This window comes from Carettochelys insculpta, chromosome 3 (assembly GCF_033958435.1).
Source record: "Carettochelys insculpta isolate YL-2023 chromosome 3, ASM3395843v1, whole genome shotgun sequence".
In the NCBI taxonomy this organism is placed as follows: domain Eukaryota; kingdom Metazoa; phylum Chordata; order Testudines; family Carettochelyidae; genus Carettochelys; species Carettochelys insculpta.
The window spans coordinates 203,906,352-203,928,875 of NC_134139.1; the positions used below are offsets into that span (position 1 = coordinate 203,906,352).

At 41.8% G+C, this 22,524-nt stretch overlaps 1 protein-coding gene across 1 annotated transcript in view; it reads right to left on the reverse strand.

Moving 5' to 3' along the window:
* ELP3 (elongator acetyltransferase complex subunit 3) overlaps positions 1–22,524 on the reverse strand; it is a 175,546-nt gene that overhangs the window by 102,352 nt on the left and 50,670 nt on the right. Inside the window, exons 8-9 of the mRNA XM_074991456.1 lie at positions 3,669–3,830; positions 1,355–1,481 (exon numbers count right to left, since the gene is read on the reverse strand). Of these exons, the coding sequence (XP_074847557.1) occupies positions 1,355–1,481; positions 3,669–3,830 (289 nt within the window). The remainder of the gene's footprint in view (positions 1–1,354; positions 1,482–3,668; positions 3,831–22,524) is intronic.

Here is a 22,524-nt window from a genome sequence, read left to right on the forward strand (position 1 = left end):
TCTCTCGTTCAGAAAGAGGCTTGTTTTCTCCATTCTCGTTTTAAAACAAGTCATGAAGAATCTATCACATCCATAGGTAAGTTGCTTCAATGGTCAATTACTTTCTCTATTTAAAACCCACACCTATTTTTAGCCTCAATTTATCTAGCCTCTGGATCTTATTATGCCTGTCTGCTAAATTAAAAAGCTTTCTATTATCCGAGCTCTTCTATCCACGTAGGCACACACAGACTGATTAAATCACCTCTTCATCTTCTCCTTGATAAACTGAACTGATTGATTTTCTCTAGTCTCCCACTGGAAGGCACGTTTTCCAAATGTCAGAATCAATCTTGTAGGTCTTTTCTGAACCTTCTCCAATTCACCAACCTCCTTTTCCAACTGTTGACACCAGAGATGGACACAGCTCCTCCATACTTCTACTCAATGTTCTGCTGTCTATGCAGTGTCTTCTCTTAGCAAGGATACCACTCTTTGAGCTCATGCAGTTGGCTATTCACATCACCACAGCATAGAACATGACCAGAGTCATTATTTCTAAAAATCCAGTCCATCTCGTCCTATAAACATGACCTAATATTCTTTGTGCCTGGATGTATGACCTGGCATTTGGCTATATCAAAATATATGTAGTTCAAGCAAACCCAGCTTTCCATGTGATTCCAATTGTTGTTTCCATCACTATTTGCTACTCTTATGGTGTTTGGGTTATCTGCTGACAGCAGCAACGATTTTTAAATTATTTCAAATCTTTGAGGAATATATTGACTAGCACTAGGGACAAGATGACATCCTATATGTTCTGTACATAAATACTATTGTGTCACTGCTTTCTTGACTGGACGCTTTTGCCTCGGATACATACAGTTTTAAATCCAAAGAAAGAAAACCACCATGCACAAAAGCAAAAGCCTTAAGAATGGAAAGGCAACATTGTGTTCTCACATTTGAGGGCAGTGAAGCACTGGAATGCATTGCCTAGAGAGGTGATGAAATCTCCATCCCTGGAGGTTTTAAGTCCTGGCTTTACAAAGTCCTGGCTTGGATGACTTAGTTGGGGTTGATTCTGCTTGAAGCAGAGAGCTAGACTTGATGACCAGGGGGATGGACTATGATTCTATGATCTTACACAGAGACTTTAGTGATTCAGTCTTTCACAAGGAAGGGAAAACATCCTGTGGATGAAATAGTTCAACAAATCTTCATCCTTCCTCTTCACCTCAATTTTAAAGTACAGGCTCTTTAGAAAAAGTTTTGGCTGGTAAAATAACCACTAGCAAACCCAGGAAACAGAAGGAATGCTAGATCAACTAAAGCTAAACAAAAGCAGGGTAATTTTAAGCACCATACTTACAACAAACTGGTTGATATCTCTTTCAAGCCCCACGTTCGGCAAATCAGGCATCATGTGTGCCACGACTTTAAAACCTGCATCCTTGGCTAACTGAAATGACTCACACACAGCCTTCACTGTGTGACCCCTGGAAAGAAGAAAAACTGTATAAAAACCTGAACACCTTTATGAGTTACAGTGAGCCAGGTGTAGAACTCATTCCATATAGAGATCCATCATAACTCCAACCCTCACTTCTAACTACCACCTAAACAAATGCAACCCCATCCCCAAAGAACTCTTCTACTTCTGTTTAGGGCCTTTTCTTTTACCCTCCCCATGTAAGATTCCCCTCATTTACAACTCTATGTCCGATTTTATAACTGTGGTTTTACTTTATTAGTAAAGCATTGCGATGTTTTCATAAATTTCTTCCATGGTAAAACTTTGAGTAGCTTGGGGAGAGGCAACAGAGAGTCATTTCATGAGTAAAAATTATATCCTTAGTAGACGAAGCATCTGAGGTGCATCAATAACATAACTACTTGATGCTTGGACTTATATTTGAATATTTTTCTGCCTCACGGCAAATAGAAATACTCAAGAAACAATCCCACTAATGACTCTCTGCATAATGGAAAAATAATTTCCAAACATTTAGCTTGATTGGTTGTAATCTGACATTTAGCTACAAGCAAGATATGAACAATTAAATCAAAACCCCACCTCCTACATCCTAAATGAAGAATGGCAGTAATGGAGCACAGAATCTTTTAGGCATATTGTAAGCATCTTCACAAAGGGCTAAAACCTTTATAAATCTAATTTTTAAAAGGACTCCCTCTGTTTAATAGAGACAGCTACCTACTACCTTCCTCTTTGTCAGGGTTCCATTTGCAGTTTCGCTGCCAAACTTTCAAAACAGCAGTGACATGTAAGTTAGAGACAATGTAAGAAATCATTTCATCTACTGGACAAAACTGGATGGGAACTTTAAAAAAAAAAACCACAGCTGTTGATAACAGGGAAGGTCCATCTTGGAACTGGCCAAACAGCTGTGAAAGTCTGTAGAAAAACAGGGATTAGTGGGCTTGGTAAGCTGAAGACTGAGACAGAACTCAGCATGAATGAATGTACCTGAGCTAAGTATCAGGAGACATGGCTACATTTTATTTTTATTTTTACTTGTTTAAGAATACTGCTATTTACTTTTGTATAGATCTTTGATATCTAAGACTGAAAAGAGCTGTGTAAGGGTTAGTTACTTAGTTTACCTGAGTGCTTGGTTTGTTCAATAGGCTAAAGTTATTCTTGAACATTACAGCTTTGCTCATCTGGTCAGGAAGTGAATTTGGTACTCATGTAGCAATGAGATGTTGTACCTTCTTGCAGCAGCTACACTAGGCACTAATATTCGGGAGCAAGCTGGCTTCAGACACAAATGTCAAGTCTTCACAAGTAAGTGTTTGACATTATCAATTACTGCACCATTGTCACCTCTAAGTTAGGTAAAAGGTAAACTTTTAAGTTAGGCAAACCAAATTCCCATTTGTCTGTAATTGCTTACGCTGTTGGTTTATTCCAAATCTTAGGTAATTAAATGGAGTGTGCAATAAGGGTGAAGGTAAGTTTTATAGGAATCACAGAAAACAAGTGTCCTGAAGTTAGTGGGATCTCCAGTTCTGAAATAGTATGAAGCATATATCAGCTGCTTACAAGACTACAAACTGTTAACATAGTCTAGTTTGTGTGGCAGTGATTTTGTTGTCACTGATCCAGGCCCACAAAGAAGTTAAGGCATTCTTTCTTGTACACTTCCCAGTCTCCAAAAGTACTGCACACGCAGAATGATCCTGATACAAGTATTAACAGGTATAATTTCTGGCTATATAACAGACTATGATGGGTGCCATTCATAAATATGAACCCACACTTGCCCTGAAATCTGCTTGTGCCAAGTGCCCTGCCTCTTCTTTGAATGACCATCATGACAATGTTGTGCTTCCTGTACAAATGGTATCTCTTCAGATTATTTTGTACAGATTTTAATATTCTCTACACCAACTCTAGCCTTTAGATAGTAAACTTCTTAGAACAAGGACTCTGACGTTTGTTTGGGCACAACCTACTTCCTTTACAAGGCTAGATGTATTGATGGAACTAAGACGACAGTGCCCAGCACTCTAAAATACTATTGGAACAGGAACATCCCTATAGAATTGTACAGCATTACTCTGGGACTCTGAAGGATCTCTTTCCAGACATTTTAAAGAGCGCTTCACAAGACAAACAACAAGCAGTTGAGTTAAACTCCACTCTGAAACATTATTTTCACCTGTTGGTATCTCTGGCCACATCCTCGTAGACACTTTGCACTCCAATCTCCAACCTCGTGCAGCCATATGACAACATGTCACTCAGGTGCTGCTTCAGGCAGTAATCAGGCCGGGTCTCTATGGTGATCCCAACACACTTTGTCAGGCTTCTTTCTGAGTACCTGTGAACAAGAGCAAGCTCCTTATTACAATCACAAGTCAGTCACAGACTGTTCAAAAGAGTCTAAAGAGTTCCAGGTGTCAACGTTTTACAAATTCCCCTTCAACTAACACAAGAAACACACAACAGCCTGGCAATCAGATGGACCCAACATTGTCACAACAGGAATATGCATAATTACCTACAACAAATCGCCTATTTAACAAGATTAAACAGAGACTGGAAATGGCTGGCCCCTTACAAAAGCAGCTTCTCTGCCCTGGGTGTTAATATTTCCCTATTAGACTCTGACAATGGGCCACAACCCGCTGTCTGATCTGACTTGTGTTTTCCTCTTTTGATACACACTATGATAACAGGCCATTTCCAATTTGACTGAATAGACCTTGTCAGCTCTGGCCCTGCCTTTTACTGGGACCCCACTCTTTAAATACCCCTCTGGAACCTCCCCGCCGCCGCCGCCACTCGTGCATCTGATGAAGCGGGTCTTTGCCCACAAAAGCTTATGCTCCAAAATATCTGTTAGTCTATAAGGTGCCACAGGACTTCTTGTTGTTCTCGAAGATACAGACTAACATGGCTACCTCTCTGACACCTGTTTAACAAGACAAAAAAGCAGTCCAGTAGCACTTTAAGAACTAACAAAATAATTTATGAGTTATAATTTATTTTGTTAGTCTTTAAAGTGCTACTGGACTGCTTTTTTGTTTTGATAGTATATAGACTAGCACAGCTATCTCTCTGTTACCGTTTAACAAGGTTTCTTTCAAACAATACTTGTGTGGAAGAGGAAGATATCCCCTGAACGGATCAAGTCTTTTCCTGCTAGCACCAATGAGAAACAAGGCCTAGACAAGGGAAAGTCAAGATGAGAAATAAGAGCTGAGTTTGGGGTACTCATTCCAACAACAGCCAGGTAATACTTCTATTCAGATAACTGAGTTGCATGTTACTCCAAATTATATAAAACCTTAGTTTAGATAATGCTCTGTATAATCCACTCACTTCCTTTTCCCAAGGAGTATAGCTGAGCTCCAACAGACAGTAACAGAGTGCAGGAACATGACTATGAATAGCTCTAGCTGGTATGCTTTGATAAGGCCAAATACTTGTAGGTAATCTGCGCAAAACACCACAGAGCAGCTTTTCTCCTGGATTTGAGTACTGTTCTGAACAAAATTTATGCCTGATATTGCCCAGGAGAGCCTTATTTCAACTTTTTTTCTTCACAGCATGAGACAACACAACAGAGACCAACCAACTGACATATGGCATTACAAAAATCCTGTAACAAAAGAATAATATGCAGTACACATTACTTCAAAGCTTAATTCAGTGGCTCAGGACATGAAGTAAAATCAAAACGCAATATTACTATTGCTAATTGGGTAACAACTGTTAAAACACTAATTTTTCTGGACATCTAATAGGTAGGAATCTTTCAGTCTGCATAGACTATGGATCGTGCCCTTTAAAGTTTCAACTGAGGACTTCATTTACAGCGTCTGTTGTGACTATAAAGACCCACACGAGAGTGACAGTCCTTGCTGCATCTCTTGCAGATGTAGTGGGTGTCTGGCAAGTCCTTAGTGTGCTTTCTGTGCGCTCGCTTCTCCTCTGCTAGCTGTCTGATCTTCAACTCACCCTTCTGAAGGCCCTTGTGTAACCCTTGCCTCCATCTGCTGCGGTCGTCTGCTAGATCTTCCCAGTTGTCCAGCTCGATGTCTACCTCTCTGAGGTCTCTCTTGCAGACATCTTTGTAACGCAACTGGGGGCATCCGGGAGGTCTTTTGCCCGAGGCTAGCTTGCCATACAGGAATGTCTTTTGGAATCGTTCCATCATTCATCCTGTGGACGTGGCCAGCCCAGCGGAGTCGACACTGCCTGAGGAGGGTGTGCATGGTTGGGATTCCAGCTTGCTCGAGGACGGCAGTGTTGGTCACTCTGTCCTTCCACGACATTCCAAGGATGCGCCTGAGGCAGCGCAAGTGGAAGACGTTCAGCCTCTTTTCCTGGCGGGCGTACAGGGTCCAAGTCTCGCTGCCATAAAGGAGGGTGCTGAGGATGCAGGCTCTGTAGACTTGCATTTTGGTGTGAGTGTGCAGCTTGTTGTTATTCCACACTCTCTTGCTGAGTCTGGACAGTTTTGTGGCCACTTTTCCGATCCTCCTATTTAGCTCAGTGTCCAACGACAGGGTGTCAGTGATGGTGGACCCGAGGTAAACGAACTCGTGGACGACCTCTAATGAATAGTTGTCAATGCTGATTGATGGGGATTCAGCAACATCCTGAGCGTGTGTGTTTGTCTTCTTTAGGCTTATGGTAAGCCCAAAGTCCTTGCATGCTTTGGAGAACCAATACAGCAGTTTTTGAAGCTGGTCTTCTGTGTGAGACACTACAGCACCATCACCTGCGAACAGCATGTCTCTGATGAGGACTTCTCGCACCTTAGACTTAGCTTTCAGCCTTGCAAGGTTAAACAGATTCCCATCAGATCTTGTGTGCAGCAAGATGCCCTCTGTTGAAAATCCAAAGGCATGCTTCAGGAGGAGTGCGAAGAAGATCCCGAACAATGTCGGAGCAAGCACGCATCCTTGTTTGATGCCGCTCCGGATTCTGAAAGCATCCAATAATGCGCCGTCATATTGGATGGTTCCTTGCATGTCTTCGTGGAATGACTGGATCATCTTCAGTAACCGTGGAGGACAGCCTATCTTGTGGAACAGTTTGAACAGACCATCCCTGCTGACCAAGTCAAAAGCCTTGGTCAAGTCGATGAAGGCTATGTAGAGTGGCTTTCTCTGCTCCCTGCACTTCTCCTGCAGCTGCCTTAGAGAGAAGACCATATCAACGGTAGACCTCTCTGCGCGGAATCCACACTGCGATTTGGGGTACACCCTCTCAGCAATCTTCTGGAGTCTGCCAAGGATGACGCAAGCGAACAGTTTACCAGTGACGCTTAGGAGGGAGATTCCACGGTAGTTGTTGCAGTCACTTCTGTCTCCTTTGTTCTTATACAACGTTACAATGTTAGCGTCACGTATATCCTGTGGAACCTCACCCTCTTTCCAGCACAGGCACAGTAGCTCATGCAGGGGTTCCAGGAGTGTGTCCGTGGCACATTTGATTACCTCTGGTGGTATACCATCCTGACCAGGGGCCTTTCCAGCTGCAATGCTGTCGATGGCTGTCTTCAGTTCATCCACAGTCGGCTCTTGGTCCAGTTTGTCCATTACTGGTAGGAGCTTGATGGCATCGAGGGCTGCGTCTAATAACTCATTGGGAAATGTACTCTGATTTGTAAGAAATAAACAGAAAAAAATCTTGGTTTTGTTTACAAATCACTAATAGCTCCATAATGCCAGAGGGTATATATTCTTGTTAAGGAATAAAGGACCTTCAATATTGTACAAAAATATAAAGACAGGCAAACAGGAATAAAAAAAAATAATTATTTTTCCCTTAAAGTAAACTCATGGCAAAGTTAGAAACAGCTGAATATAATAAACACCAGAAGATCCCTAACTACAGTGGCTATAAAAATACTTTTATGTTTCCAGAGTAGCATGACAGTGAATGAAACTGGCTTTCTTAACTCCTTGTACGCTGTAAATAAAAGTGTGGTTGAGTTAAAATAGTTGAAATAAAAAAATGGGTATTATGGTATCAAAGAAAGCAATCCCAGGGACTAAAACCAGGGAGATGTTTAATACAGCAGTTTCATGATTCATAACTGGCAATGTGTACATCAGAATACTGACTATGAACAACCTGCCAAATCATCTGGTTAACTCTCCCTCCCCTATTTACCAGATCTCTCCTGGTAAAGTATCACCATCTTTCTGGAAACGGACGAGATGAATTTTCCAGGTCAAAGCCAATTTTCACTGGTTGTAAATCTTATGTTACCCATGCCAGCCATTGCTGATTCATAGCAAACTTGAAGAACCAAAATTATACCTTCCCAACAAACCACTTTGGGCCAGGACATGTTTTCTGTGTAGAAGGAATGAAAGGCAGTGACAACAAGCACTGAAGGAAAGGTCTAATACTGGTTAATGCCTGTGGTCTACGGTTAGCTGCTTTCTATACTACAACAGAATAACATCACCAGCCAAACATCTGGCTATATCTTCTGGATAGACATTAAAAGCTCTACTATCCACACTCAATTAATCAGAAAGCTCCATTAACTGGCATTTCTGACATCACCCAATACAAATCTTCAGTCTAGTAACTGGAACTAAAATATTCCGCAAGTACACATTCTGCACTCTTCTTTCACGCAAAAGGAGTGCCAAACAATCAAGCTGGAATCAGGGATTTATTCAAAACTGGTTCTTCAAATAAGATAAGCAGTGCAAAGATATAGGGACACAACAGTGTGCAGCCAATCTAATGGCAGGAAGCTCTCGTGTTTAGCAAAGAAGAGTACTGTGGATACTGAAAATCAGCTTAGGAAGGAAGAAATCAGACTACCAGCAAATTCTGTTTTCAGACCCACAGGAACACCAACTAGAAGTCCCAGAGCCCAGAACGAAACTAGTTGCACATCCAGACACGTAGTATTCACTTTCCAATTTTTGCAAATAAAATGAAAGGAGGGAAAACAGGAAGGAAATTCTGATGTAAGTGATCTACCTGCATACTACTAGAATAACAGTACTTGCTATCTCCTGGCCAGAAGAGGCAAATGAAGTTAATGCCACACCCCCACAATGAAATAGCTTTTGTCGCTCGCCAGAATGGGAAAGTCAGAGTAGCTGTCTCGCTTGCCTGCAGAAGGTTACATTCTGCTGTAGAATAGCATCAATATTATTCCTAATAGTTCTATTAAAAAGAAAGCAGCTAAAAACAATCCTAATTAACTGTGGAACCTACATTCTGCAGCAAAAACTGACACTACTAAGTATCCTTTTAGTTCAGTAGAGGCCACACACAAGTGAAAGGCAAAAAAACCCACCCAATGCATAAAACCATCACCTTTCACTGACCTGGCCCCCAGGTGATAAGTAGGGGGGCAGGAAAAACAAACCTCATGGATGCAGCTCCTAACTGAGAAGCAGGAAAAAAAAAAAAAAGACACTCACCCCTCAGTCCCCTCAACTTCTAGTCCTAGGAAGAGGGGAGAGAGGCACCCCAGCACAGAGCTTCCCCCCAGGGCCGGATTACCTCTTCTGGGAGCCCACAGGCATTGGGATGGAGCCAAAAACAAGGGTTTCAGTGTGCAGTCGGGGGCTGCAAAAGAGCAGTCTGGCGCTGGGGGTGCAGGGAATCTGCAGTTAGTGGGGTGCAGTAGTGGGCAGGAGGTGGAGGTTTTGCAGGAGCAGGTTGTAGGGGTTAGGGTGTGGCGTCTGTGAGAGGTAGGTTGCAGGAGTGGGCTGGGAGGGAGGACGAGGATTCTGAGCAGGTGGCAAGGTGTAGACGCAGGCTGGGGTCAAGGCGCAGGGCCTGTGGGGAGGTAAGATGCAGGAGCGGGGTGGGAGGTCTGGGTGAGAGGCAAGATGGAGGAGTGGGATGTGAAGGAGGAGAGCAGGGTTTGGCATGGAGTGGGAATACAGAAAGAGGGTGGGAGTGAGGGATCTTGGCAGAAGGGAGAGTGCAGGAGTCATGTGGTGATGCGGTGTCTGCTAGAGAGGTTGCAGGAGCCAGCTGGGGTGGGAGGCCTGAGTGGGAAGGGGCAGGGGATTGGGGCAATTACCTGGCCCAGCTCAAGGGGTGTGCGTTCCAGGGGACTCTGCATGGTGAGGGAAGTGTGCCCTGCCGCACGCAGAGCTGCTCCCCCACCGCCCTCCACCAGGCAGAGCCCATCGGCCAGATCCAGGAAGTGGCTTGCATTGATCATGCTCCTGAAGTTCAAGGTCCCCTCACCCTCCCACAGAAGGCAGCTGGTGCTAGTGTTGTAACCATGGTGCTACTTCCCCGACCCCCACTGGTGGCTGGAGCAGCAGCACCAGCCCACCCTATTTCAGGGGTGCTGGAGCCCTGAACTTCAGAGGCCCGATCAAGGCAAGCCACGGCACAGACCCAGCCTGCAGGTTGCAGGTTCCCCATCCCTATCCTACACCTTTTACATCTACACTAATCATTGGTGTTGATAATCATGAACCGGAGGCACTGCAAGATCCTGAAGTATCTTCTGAATCAAAGACAATTTACCTTATGTCCATTATAATTTTACTGTTAAGTGTATATTTAGTGATCTGGGTATATGCCATGTAGTGCCCATACTGACACGTAGCATCAACCTACTGTATAGAAAACTTTACTTGTATACAACTAAATGCACCAAGAAACCAACCACTCTGCAGTGGTAAAGCATAACTCTCAATTACCAGAATATTCCATCAACTGGCACTCTCCATTTCCCCAGTATGCTGAATAATAGAGTGTTACTACAGAAGGCTTAGTCTATGGAAAATTAAAAAAAAAAATCAATGCTCGCACCAAGCAGGCCATTTTAAAACAAGATGCATTCATTCATATTGCAGTTTTTATTTGTTAATTTGCAAGGAGAAACAGAAAGCAGAAGTATATGATACTCAGCATTCTACTGCAAATTATTTTAGTAAAAAAATCTTGCTCATTATTCCCTGAAGCATGCAGATGCAAAGGAAATAACACTAGAGAGAGGAGGTCTTTTTCCTTTCATTAAAGGTGACCAATTAAAACAAAGCAAAAGAACAAAAGGATATTGTAGCAGCACTCCTGTTTGCGAAAAGATAAATCAATTTCACATTGAATTAACATTTAATTAAAAAGCATTACAAAACTTAAGTTATAAAGAGAAATGAACATCTTTACAGCTAGTGAGAAGGCAGCTAAGATCTCCCCTCAATGAACCTCATTGACTCACTTTAAGCAAATAGTTATCTTTAGTTCATCAACTACTTCCTTAAATTGTTGCACTAGAAAAGTATAGCACTCAGGCTGATGGTCAGTGACATCAGAGCATCAAAGGGCTAGTTAATTTTATAGCCAATAACTTTTGTAGCTAAATGTACCAAGAGAGGTAATCAATTCCCAAGCATCATGTTACAGGCTGATCTGGTTTACTGTGCTTCACTTTGCCTTTCTAAAAAGATCAGGTATAAGCTACTGCCAAAGGCATGACAGTGACTTGATGGAACACCGGTCTAATCTGGTATGGTAAATTCAACAGCAGACAGAATATCTCCCATACCTCTAGTCTAATGTGATCTGCCATAAGTAAAGGGTAGAGGGAAACATCTTTTCAAGCCTGCAAACACTTAGGGAAGATGGTAAGTTCCAAAATAGGAAGAAAAACAATGAAATCTCAGGTGATCATGGGAGGATAAATTCATAAAGAAGGTTGAGAAATATAACACTTCATAAATGATGAAGAAATAGAAAATAAGTTGACAAGGAATCACGCTAAGAACTGAAAAAGATTATAACACAATGGAAACCTAGCATCTACCAGAAGAACGGAAATTGAGCCATGTGAGCATTTTCACAATTATTCTAGATTTATATGCCCCTTTTACTGTACAGGAATTGCTCAAGAATTACACTGACAGTTCCATACCCACAAGTTAGCTTCACAACCTACAGCTGCAGAAATATAAACTGTTTAACTTCTAATTATTTTTCAATTCACTTTATGAAATTGGCAACAATTGGTGTTGTGCCTACGTTACTGAAAGACTCTTATTAAACTATGGCCTAACTTGACATGAGTAACACCACAAAAAAATCTCATTTCTCAGTAAGCATGAATGGGAAGGTAATGGAAAACTAAGTTGTAAATAAGGGTGTAACAAGCATTAGTCTGGACTCAGGTTAGCTAAGATAAGTAGAAACACCTTGACATTAGGAATAGTGGACAAAATAAACTCTGAATGCAGACATCAGGTTATTCATGAACAGCTTGTGGATGGACCATGTTGTACAGGGACTGGTTCTAAGACCGAAACAAATAAGTCATGAAACTCATGATGCAATGTAGTCAGGAATGCAGATGTTAGTAAAAGGTGCATATAGGAAAAGCGTCACTATGTAACACTAGATTTATGAACAAGAAGTCGTCTTGTGGCACCTTATGGACTAACAGATATTTTGGAGCATAAGCTTTCGTGGGCAAAGACCTGCTTTATCAGATGCAACAGATTTATTCAACAATTAGATTTATGATGTATCTTGCAGCAGACAATGTCTGAGCCTGGCTAGCTTCACCATACTGTTTCTGTATGCTAAATAAAAGATGCCTGAGTTATGGATTCTGACATCAAACTGAGGTTTTGAGAACCAACTGGAAAAGGATCTCTTGGGGATGGCAACACAAACATGTCCTGTAGAGCACAGAAACCCTTACAAAATGAAAGGATAAGGAACTGAAAAATCAGGATATCACATCTTAACAGTTCTCTATCGGAGACTGGATTAAAAAATTAGTAAAATTTAAAAAAGTCAAGTTGGCAGCATTTCTATTTCAAAGTTCAGTCAAGAGCATTAACCTACTCAGTAATCATGAAAAAGGATAGTCAGGTTTATGCCCTGTGGTAAGGAGCGTCCCTCCTGACAGAATGATGATGGCTTTTATATGTTCTTCTAGGAGCCAACTACTCCTTTGCTATTCAGTTTATGCAAGAGAAGCTTACCAGGTGACCTGATCTTTGTCTATGAATACCTACATAGGCCGACAATTTGATAGCAGAGGACTCTTAACTTCTTACACATCACATAGAACTGGAAGGGACCTCAGGAGGTTGTCGAGTCCAGTCCCCTGCCTGCTTGGCAGGACCAACCCACCCTCCCTTTTTTTTTTTTTTTTTAAATATATATTTTGCCCCATTTTGATTTAACGATATCCAGTGATGAAGAATCCACTATGATCCTTGGTAAACTGTTCCATTAGTCAATTATTCTCTCTGTTAAAAAATTTATACCCTAACCCAGTCTGAATTTTCTAGCTTCAACTTCTAGCCATGGAAAGTGTTGTTCCCTTTTTCCTGGGTTGAAGTATCATCTTCTCAGATTGCTAATGTATGCAATTACAGATTGATCAATTCCTCATTTAACCTCGTCTCTGATAACCCAACTAGATTGAGTTCCTTGAGTTTTCCACCACAAGGCATCTTTTCTAGTCATGTTTTCTTTAATCATTTTGAGGTAGGTTCATACGTTAAAATAGGAAAAGAACAAGTTAAAATTACTTCGAAAAGCCAGAAAAGCCACCAAGACCTGACAAAACGCATCCTGGAATACTCAAGAAGCTGACTGAAGAGGTATCTGAGCCATTAGCTATCATCTTTGAAAAGTCACAGAAGATAGGAGATATTCCAGGAGACTGGACCAGAGCAAATATCGTGCCCACCTATAAAAAGGGAAATAAGGGTAACCCAGGAGACTACAGACCAGTCAGTTTAAGCTCTGTGCCAGGAAAGATGATTGAGCAAATAATTAAGGAATTCATTTGCAAACATCTGGAAGATAATAAGGTAATATGCAGCAGCCAGCATGGATTTGTAAAGAATAAATCATGTCAAATCAACCTGATAGCTTTCATTGATAAAATAACAAGTCTTGTAGATGAGGGGTGTCAGATGACTGGATTTTTATATTGGACATGGAAGCCATTTTATGTGTCCATTGTATCTACTGGCACCAAATATTGTGCCGGGGGCCGTGTGAGTTGTCTAACGGAAGCTGAAGATGCCCTGAATCTATGCATGCTACATACATGTCTGTGCCATGTTCGTAGGTAGAGTTATAGATTATAGCTCTGTAGCTGCAGTAGAAATGTGTTAGTCCTAAGATTCACAATAGGATGTGTGCCTTCACCCAGCCAGGATGAATTGACCAAGATAAAGGCTCAGACAGCCAATACGCATCTAAGGAATGTGGGACTTCTATCCTGGACTGCATCCAATGGCGATGGGTCACAATAGCCCAACTGGATCAGGAGGGTGCATAACTGCTTGGATAACCATTTTTGGAGAGCAGTCATCAACTGTTCACGGCCATGCTGGAAGGGCATAACAAGTGAGGTTCCACCAGGATTAGTTCTGGGACTGGTTCTGTTCAATTTCTCCATCAACAATTTAGATAATAGCATAGACAGTATGCTTATAAATTTTGCAGATGGTATAAAGCAAGGAGAGATTGCAAGTGCTTTGAAGGATAAGGTTATAATTCAAAATTATCTGGACATACTGAGGTAATAAGGACAACAAGGACAAATGCAAATTACTCCACTTACGAAAGAGCTATCAGTTTCACACATACAAAATGGGAAGAGACTGTCTAGGAACGAGTACTGCAGAAACGGACCTAGAGGGTCACAGTGGACCACAAGATAAATATGAATCAACAGTGTGAAACTTGCAAAAAAGCAAACATGTTTCTGGGCTGCATTAACAGGCGTGTCACAAGCAAGACACAGGAAGTAATTCTTTAGCTCCACTCCGCACTGATTAAGCATCCAATGGAATATTGTGATCAGTTCCAAGCTCCACATTTCAAGAAAGATATGGAGAAATATGAGAAACCACAGAGAAGAGGAACAAAAATGATTAAAGGTCTTGAAAACAGGAAAAAATGAGGGTTGTTTAATTTGAAAAAGAGAAAACTGAGAGGGAACATAACTTTCAAGTACCTAAAAGGTTGTTAAAGGGAGGAGGGAGAAAAATTATCCTCCTTAATGTCTGAAAATAGGATAAGAAGCAATGGGGCTTAAATTGTAGCAAGGGAGGTTTAGGTTGGACATTAGGAAAAAGTTCCTAACCATCAGGGTGGTTAAACACTGGAATATATTGCCTAAGGAGGCTGCGAAATCTCCACCATTGGATATTTAAGAGCAGGTTAGATATACCTACGTCAGAGATGATTTAGGTGGTGCTTCATCCTTCCATGTTTGCAGGGGACTGGACTCAATGATCTTTCACGATTCCTTGCAGTTCCAGTATACTACGATTCTAAGATTTTCATCATTCTTTTCAAAATTTTCTCAGATTCATCAACATCTTTTTTGAATTGTACCCACACCTGGACGTGGTATACCACCAGTGGTGGCACCAGGACCAAATACAGAAGTTAAATAGGAGTAAAGAAGTTATTTTAGAGTCCCCTGTTTATGCAGCTAAGGATCACAGCCCCTTTGGCCACAGCTCTGCACCAGGAACTAATGTTCAGCTGGTTATCCACAGTGAATGCCCATAGCTTCTCTCAGAATCAAGTCTTCCATTTGATAGACAAGGTCCACATTCTTTATTCCTTGCTGTGTGACTTTTAAAAAGATATGCTCTAGTCAACTGAAAGTTATGGACCTGATGCAGGAATCACCACGTGAAATTTTACATCCTGTGTTATGCAGATCTGAAGAGTCCTATAACAGGGCAGGAAGCCTTGGGATATATACGCACACCCTAGTGTACCTGTTATGCCCCTTGGACCCTTACAACTTGAAATTGTACATGCATGTCAAATTTTTGCACCCAGTCATGAATCCTTGCAGGAATTAGGGAATATCATGCAGTGTAGACGCAGCTCTTTCGAAAGTAAACCCCATCTTCAAAAGAACCCTTCTTCCCCTAAAAAATGTGGCTCTAAGAAGTCATTTGCAGCTCTGGACACTCCTGCCACTGAAACAAAAGAACTACATTTAATTGGTTTTCATGTCCGGCAGGGTGGCAAAAGGTATCCAGCTGTTAAACCAACTGACTTGAGTACCATTATTTCAGCAGCATCAGGACAGAGAACCGCAGAGAGCCCCTCACTCACAAAGCAGCTGGCACACACGCAATGGTGGCAGGGCAAGGACAGCCAATGGCTATCCAGAAGGGAAGCCAGACAGGTCCTAAGATTCCTGCATCATCCTTGCCTTTCATTGGCTGCGACTGGCCTCTCACGTTGCCATAGGGTGGCCAATGAAATGGGGGCCTTTGGGATGATAGTCGGAGAAGCAGCAATGGCTAAGGTAGTTTTGTCCACCATGTTGGGTGAAGTAATGGTATGGGAGGAGCTAACTGAGGCAGAGTTTGTTCCACCAGCGTTAGGCTGGGGGCCTCTTTGGGTGGATGGGTTAGTCCCCGGGGGCCAGTTTGGGGTTGAGGGAGGAGGTTTGGGGCTGAGAGGGATTAATATATATAGAAGACTGTTATTAGGGGTTCTGCAAAATTTTTTCAAGTTTAAAAAGGCTCTGTGGCCAAATAATATTGAGAAACACTGCTGTAGATCATTACACCTGTGCACCCCCTACCATTGTATAAAGCCTCCCCTCAGTCCAATGCAATGCAGATGTAAGTTATGTAACTTTCAGTCATTGCTGATTTAAGTCCTGTAACTTCCTTTAAGGTTTGTAACAGTAGTTTTGTTTTGTACATGTAGCTTTATGCTATAGAGTTATAGTTTATTTCATGAGGTTTTTTTTGTAGCTGCAGCAAGGTCTATATTAAGTATTACAAGTTATTAAGGAATTGTTTATGGATACCAGACGTCTGTAAGAAATCCTGCCTATTCTTTTTGTGAAAGAAATGTGTTTCTGAAGTGAGCTTTCCTGTGTGTGGGTAGGAAATTGTGAATGTGGGTGGGTGTGTAATGGAATCAGTCCCTGAAGCCAGCCTGTCTGGACAACTAGACAGCAGCACCTTGAGGGCCAGAGAATAATAGGAGCTGAGTCCTGAAAAAGAATCCGCAGAAGAAAGAGAAAGAGGCCCCAGCAAGAGATGAACAAAGACCCATCTGCTGTTAACTGATGACTCATGGTCATACAGAGTCGTGGGCCAGTGGTGTCGCATGGTCATATAGCATCCTGGGGCAGTGGGACAGGACAATTGCTTTTGGACTAAAACATAAAAAAGATAGGGGCAAAGATATAGGGGCTCTCTTTTTCCTGCTTTCTTCTTACCATCACCGCTCTGCAGGAGTGGGGCTTGGCTCAGGGGAGAGAGGCCAGAAGGCCCTGGGCCCTGTCCCCTCTCTCCAAGATGGATGGTTCTGACTGCTCCTGAGTACTAAACTGACAAAAGAGCAAGCTGAGGAGAAGCTGGTACAACAGCTCACTGCCCTGGATTCCTGACTGCAGCCAGACACACAGGATCCACTATGCATTGGCTTCTTCCACTGTTCCTGTGCAACCCTTCACCTGAGTGAGCTCAACTGTGTAAGGGTATAAGTGCAAGAGGGTCTGAGGGCATATGCTTGAAAGCCAGTTCCCCTTTTTTTCCTTTAATCCAATTTAATAAAATACATGAGTGTAACCCTGGGGTGGTCTCTCTAGTCTCATGTAAATTAAGGTAATACCTACAACTATCAGTAGATTTGCACAGATTTGATGACTTGAACATCAATGTTCCTCTGCTCCAGGCGCAGCTTCTATACAAGGTCGTAGCGTTGGGTTTAAAAAAAAAAAAACGAAATGAGAACTAGTTCAGAGGGAAAAACAGATGGTTCAGCATTGACAACTTTAAAAAGCCTTTAACAAAACCATCATGTTTCTTCTCAATTTCACTTTAATACGGAGACAGACATTTTAAGGATCCAAATATCATATAAACAGTAAAAATAAGCAATTGCTGATTGTATTAGGATAGTATTCAATGGCACTAACCAAGAGCAGGATTCAAACATGAGAGGCATTATACAGATATATACATTAGAAACTAAATGGAGACCAAGTTCATCAAAACAAAAAGACCATAACATTGAACATCTCAAGATTACAGTAGATAATATGGCAATATGGTGCACTGTCACTTTCTTCTTGTCTTTCAAATCACTGCAGAGCAATTTTCAATGCCCCGAAGGCATAAGAACACAAAAGGGTGTTGGTTTGTTCTTTTGTTCTTTGTCATCACCACTTTCATTATGCAATACTTTTCCCCTCTGGTGGGGAAAATGGTTCCGAGAACCTGGTTGTGTGCACGATTGGTGTTTGTACAATCAAGATTCTACTGTAGTAAGACACCCCACGCCTGAACTCTTACAAGTTAAATAGCAAAAGATACAAGATAAGGATACAATGTACAAGGCAAAGCAATCAGGGTAGGACGCCATGCTTAGCAGGTGAATCCCATGCCATTTGCATCATCTTGGTTTATATATTTTAATTGGATTGATAAAAACCCTTGTTTTAGGAGATTTTGGCTAGAACACTTGTGTTGGAGTTGGAGTAAAAGAGGAGTGGAGACAGAAGGAAAACTGAGGGTCAGAGAATGAGAAAAGGAGGTTGAAATGAGGAGGGTGCATAGTATAATAGGACAGTGAGATTGGGCAGCTGACAATGTTAGGAAAGGGGAAGGGAGGATGGAGTCACCACCACCCAAGGCAATACAGCTCAATTCAAGGTTTTCCAGCTCACCTGTGTATCTGTCTGTTCCCTTCTCTCAATCCAATCAGCAGCAACTGCCAGCTAGATTGTCTTTGCTTCTAAAAGCCTGTCTCCAAATTAACCCTTTACTATGGGATGTTCTATTTTATAGCTCCATAGTGGCTAAGTGCACAGAATATGGTTGCAGCTGGCTTAAGGACACTATGGGGTACACTCTCTGCTGGTGTCATCAAGCAAACCAACTAAATGCCAACTATGGTATTTTCTATTAAACTAGAACATGTCCACAGCAAGCTGAGATTATTCATCAGAGCGTTCAGAAAGGAACTAAAGGAATCTGTCATTGCTTAAATGAAAAATTTCCCTTCTCCACAGATCCTCAGTTACTAACCATCTGGCCTGTAGGTGACCTGGGGACATATGGGTTAAAGGCTCCAGGACCACGTGAGAGTTTTCTTGGGCAGCTGAGCCACAGCTGTCATTCAAACAGTCCGACGAGATCATTTCAGTTTGCTACAAGATAGAAATCCTATATATCTTGTGTCTCAATGTATTTTATGATTTTGATCAAGCACCTACCATTACCCCAACACATACGATAATCAGGTCAAGGAATGGACAACTCCCGTTCATCAGAATTCAGAAGGGCATGGCCAGTAACATATTACACATTGAGCCATTATGTACTAAGTTATTACTGTCTTAAGTAAAATTCATACTTGGTACTTATACAATGTCTGACTTTTTGGCCCACTCTCAACCCACTAGACCAACTGCTGTACAAGTGTGGAGCCCTTGCTGGCAGTCCATGCAGAGCCAGCAGGTCACATCATGCTCTTCCACCTCACTGCTTCCAAATGCAGCTACCAATATCCAGTCTCTTCACCGCAAAGGAGGACTTGGTTGCCTATCAAAGCAACTGAAAACAAGGATGGAGAGAGGGGAAAAAAAAGGAGCCACCAGTAGAATAATGAAGAATAGCCAGATATTTTCACCACTAAGAATTTGCTGTAGTGGCAACAGAGTTGTTCAATAGTGGCAAGTTGGAGAGGTGAACTAGAGGACAACAAATGAGAATCAAGTTTAGTGCGGGAAGTGTTACACTAAATGATAGAAAAAACCCTTTGATGTTACCTTCAATAGCAGCAGCACTCAATAGCCACTTTTGAATAAGGAAGTGGCTCTCAGCAGGAGGTTCTGCCGACACCAAATTGTATCAACCCTATTTTGAAATCCAAGCCTCAGCTTATAAACAGGGCGACGCGAGCATGTTCCCAAGAGAATATGGAAAACACTGAAGAGAGGAGATGCCACTTTTTCATTTATAAGCTAGGGAATCTTAAAAAACAGTCTCTCACTAAATGGAAGCCTGGGCTTTTTATCCATTTTTTCATTTAGCCTAAATAAGTTGTGCAGCCACTGTTTTTCTCATGGCTTTAAAACACCAGTTTTATTTAGCACAATGTTAGTGTGAGGATCTCAACTATAACAGTTCATCAGAAGAAAAAAACTTAATATACAGCTGCAAGCAGCATTTGATATATATTCCTCTCCATTCCTGACATCTCTCCCACACAATACACTATGAAACCTGCACTAGAGACTACCTCTTACAGACAGCCCCATGCAGTTTCCTCTACAGTTTTGTTGTACCTTTAGTTAAATGCCACTTCTGGTAATCAAGTATCGGAGGGGTAGCCGTGTTAGTCTCGATCTGTAACAGCAACGAAGGGTCCTGTGGCACCTTATAGACTAACAGAAAAGTTCTGAGCATGAGCTTTCGTGAGCACAGACTCACTTCATCAGATGCTGGTCATGGGAACTTTTCTGTTAGTCTATAAGGTGCCACAGGACTCTTTGTTGCTGTTACTTCTGGTAATGTAATCAATAGCTGATGGCCCCATAGGGCAAATCTCACTGTATGCCCATTTCTCTACACAAGTACAGCCCACTCACGTGCACTGAAAGAAGTAGCCCATGAACAGTAAATGATGTCAGAGCAGCGACACTGAGGAGTACTAGAAATCTGACAAACTGCTATGTGCAGCGAAATAGAGACTGCAGTGAAAGTTTGAAGCCGCGGTCACCAGAGTTTGTCCACTCACGCCTTTGCTGCAGTATTTGGTGCAGAAACTTTGCAAAAGAAAATGTCTCTGTTAATAAACAGTAACCTCTGACAAAGCCATAATTAGCCCGACAGCTAATCAGTGAATAGTCAATGTACATCTGGTTATAGATACAGGATAACAAGAGAAAGGAAGGAAAGAAAAAGATTAATGTAAAGTTATGGAAAGTGACTTGGCAGTACCTCTTATTAAATCTCAATTAAATTCAAAGCTTTCCATAGTGGAACTGATAAGAAAGACTATAGAAGATGTGCTGTATAAGCCAGATATCCCAAGTTCAAATGCCAGCTCTGATACTGATTAATTGTGTGGCCGTGAGCAAGTCAGAACTACTTAATGTCTGTTCCTCCAGCTGTAAATCGGGGATAATATTCACCTGGCTCAGAAGGGTGGTGTTCGGATTAATGTTTGAAAAGAGCTTCAGAAATTAAAAGTATTGAAAATGGTTATTGAATGATAGTGCTGTATCCAGTTAAAATTTGCTTTGGAAGTTTAATACCTACCTAAAAAATAGCATCAGCTCATTTCCATCTGACACACACAGAAACCATTTAGCTGGCTGAAGGAAAATAGCTTGATTGTTGCTTTACGGAAACAGTGCAGTTGTACTAATAAAATTAAATCTGCACATAATCAAAAGCAGCCATAAGCCAAAGCTGCGAAGCAAAAATCTATGGTTTGGATTTCTTCTGTTACAAAATAGAATGTTATTTACATAAGACTCAACACAAAGAATTTAATCTTCTGACAAACAGAAAAATGGTATCGTTTCATCTTCAAATATCTATATCTACACACACACACACACACACAAAATGTCCTGCACATTCGGACTCCTAGGTCTGAGTCCCAGCTCTGTCATTGACTCCCTTTGTGACCTCAAACAAATCACTCAGCAGATCATGCTTTAAAAAAATTCAGCTAAACTTGTTTCACTGTAAATAGGACTTCTGTCTCATGTCATCAATAATTCTCCATGGATGGTAGCTCTAATGTAGACAATGTGCCACTGGGTAGCGATGTATTAACCACTGTGGTGTTTGAACCTGGCTCTGAGAACGGTGAGATGACATGATGATCAAAATGCCACGGTCACTACACGCTGGCAGTCCCACCTCTGTTACCAACCTTTATTTTACTTGGTTCAGTGTTCTTTATCATAGGAAAACACTTCTGGCCTTACATAAAGTTTAAAAATTAAACCTGACATTTCAAACCCTCATTCTGAATCACCATCTTCCTAGAAATTAACTGTATTTAAAAGGGAAATTAGTGATGTCTGAAGGAGACCAATTTCGCCTTTCAGCAACAATGACCCTCTATCAGCAAAGAGAGCCCAGACACTGACACCACAGACTACCAATCCTTACCCTGGCAGCATGCTTGGTCTTTGAAAGCAATCCCTGCTGGCAAAAAGGGAGTTCAGGCCCTACGTAAGCTCTTTGAGACAAGGAAGCATCTATCTACCGTCCCAGTTCTACACTGAGTTCCACGCAGTTGCAGGGCTCTATCCATTGCAGGACTGGGGCCTGTTTACGAAGTGTCATGGAAATCTATAGCACTATAATTTCTAATATTTATCCTTGCATACGCCGCAGGTACAAACGACAATGCCAATTAATACAATGCTTTTGATGACATCAGGAACATGTTATTTAAAAAAAAAAAAAAAAAAGAACTGTAAGAACTGGAGCCAAACAATGTATTTAATACTTTCATTCAATGAACAGACAGTTCAGGTTGAACCTGTCTGATCCAGCACACTCCTGTCTGGCAACATCCATAATCCAGCATGATGTTAGTTAGCCGAATGACCACTTATCATGGGTGTGGCCAAGTTTCTTGCAGTGCCATAAAGGTTGTTTACAGCCACCAGTCCTAGCTGTCAGTGTTCTGTGCTGTTATTTAGCTGTAATTTACCCCCTAAGTGTTTTCTCACAGCCCAGTAAGCAGTGGAAGTGTTGGTAATATTGTTAGACAATACTGCCCTCCTGCGGTCTGGCAAATTCTCTCATTCAGCACCAGTCAGGTCCCAAGGGTGCCAGAGTAGAGCGGTTCAACCTGTAGCCAAAAGGTGTCACCACAACACAGATAAAAAGTTAGAAGTTGGACCCCAGTCATATTCAAACCTACCAGGAGATGAACTAGTTCCACCTCTCACTGACAATTCCCTTTGGTGACCCAGGTCCAACCTAACATTAACATTTCAGTACAGCCACTGGAAAAGATGTTGTTCTTGCAAATTACATGGACACAGCAGAGCCGCAAAAGTGAGAAAA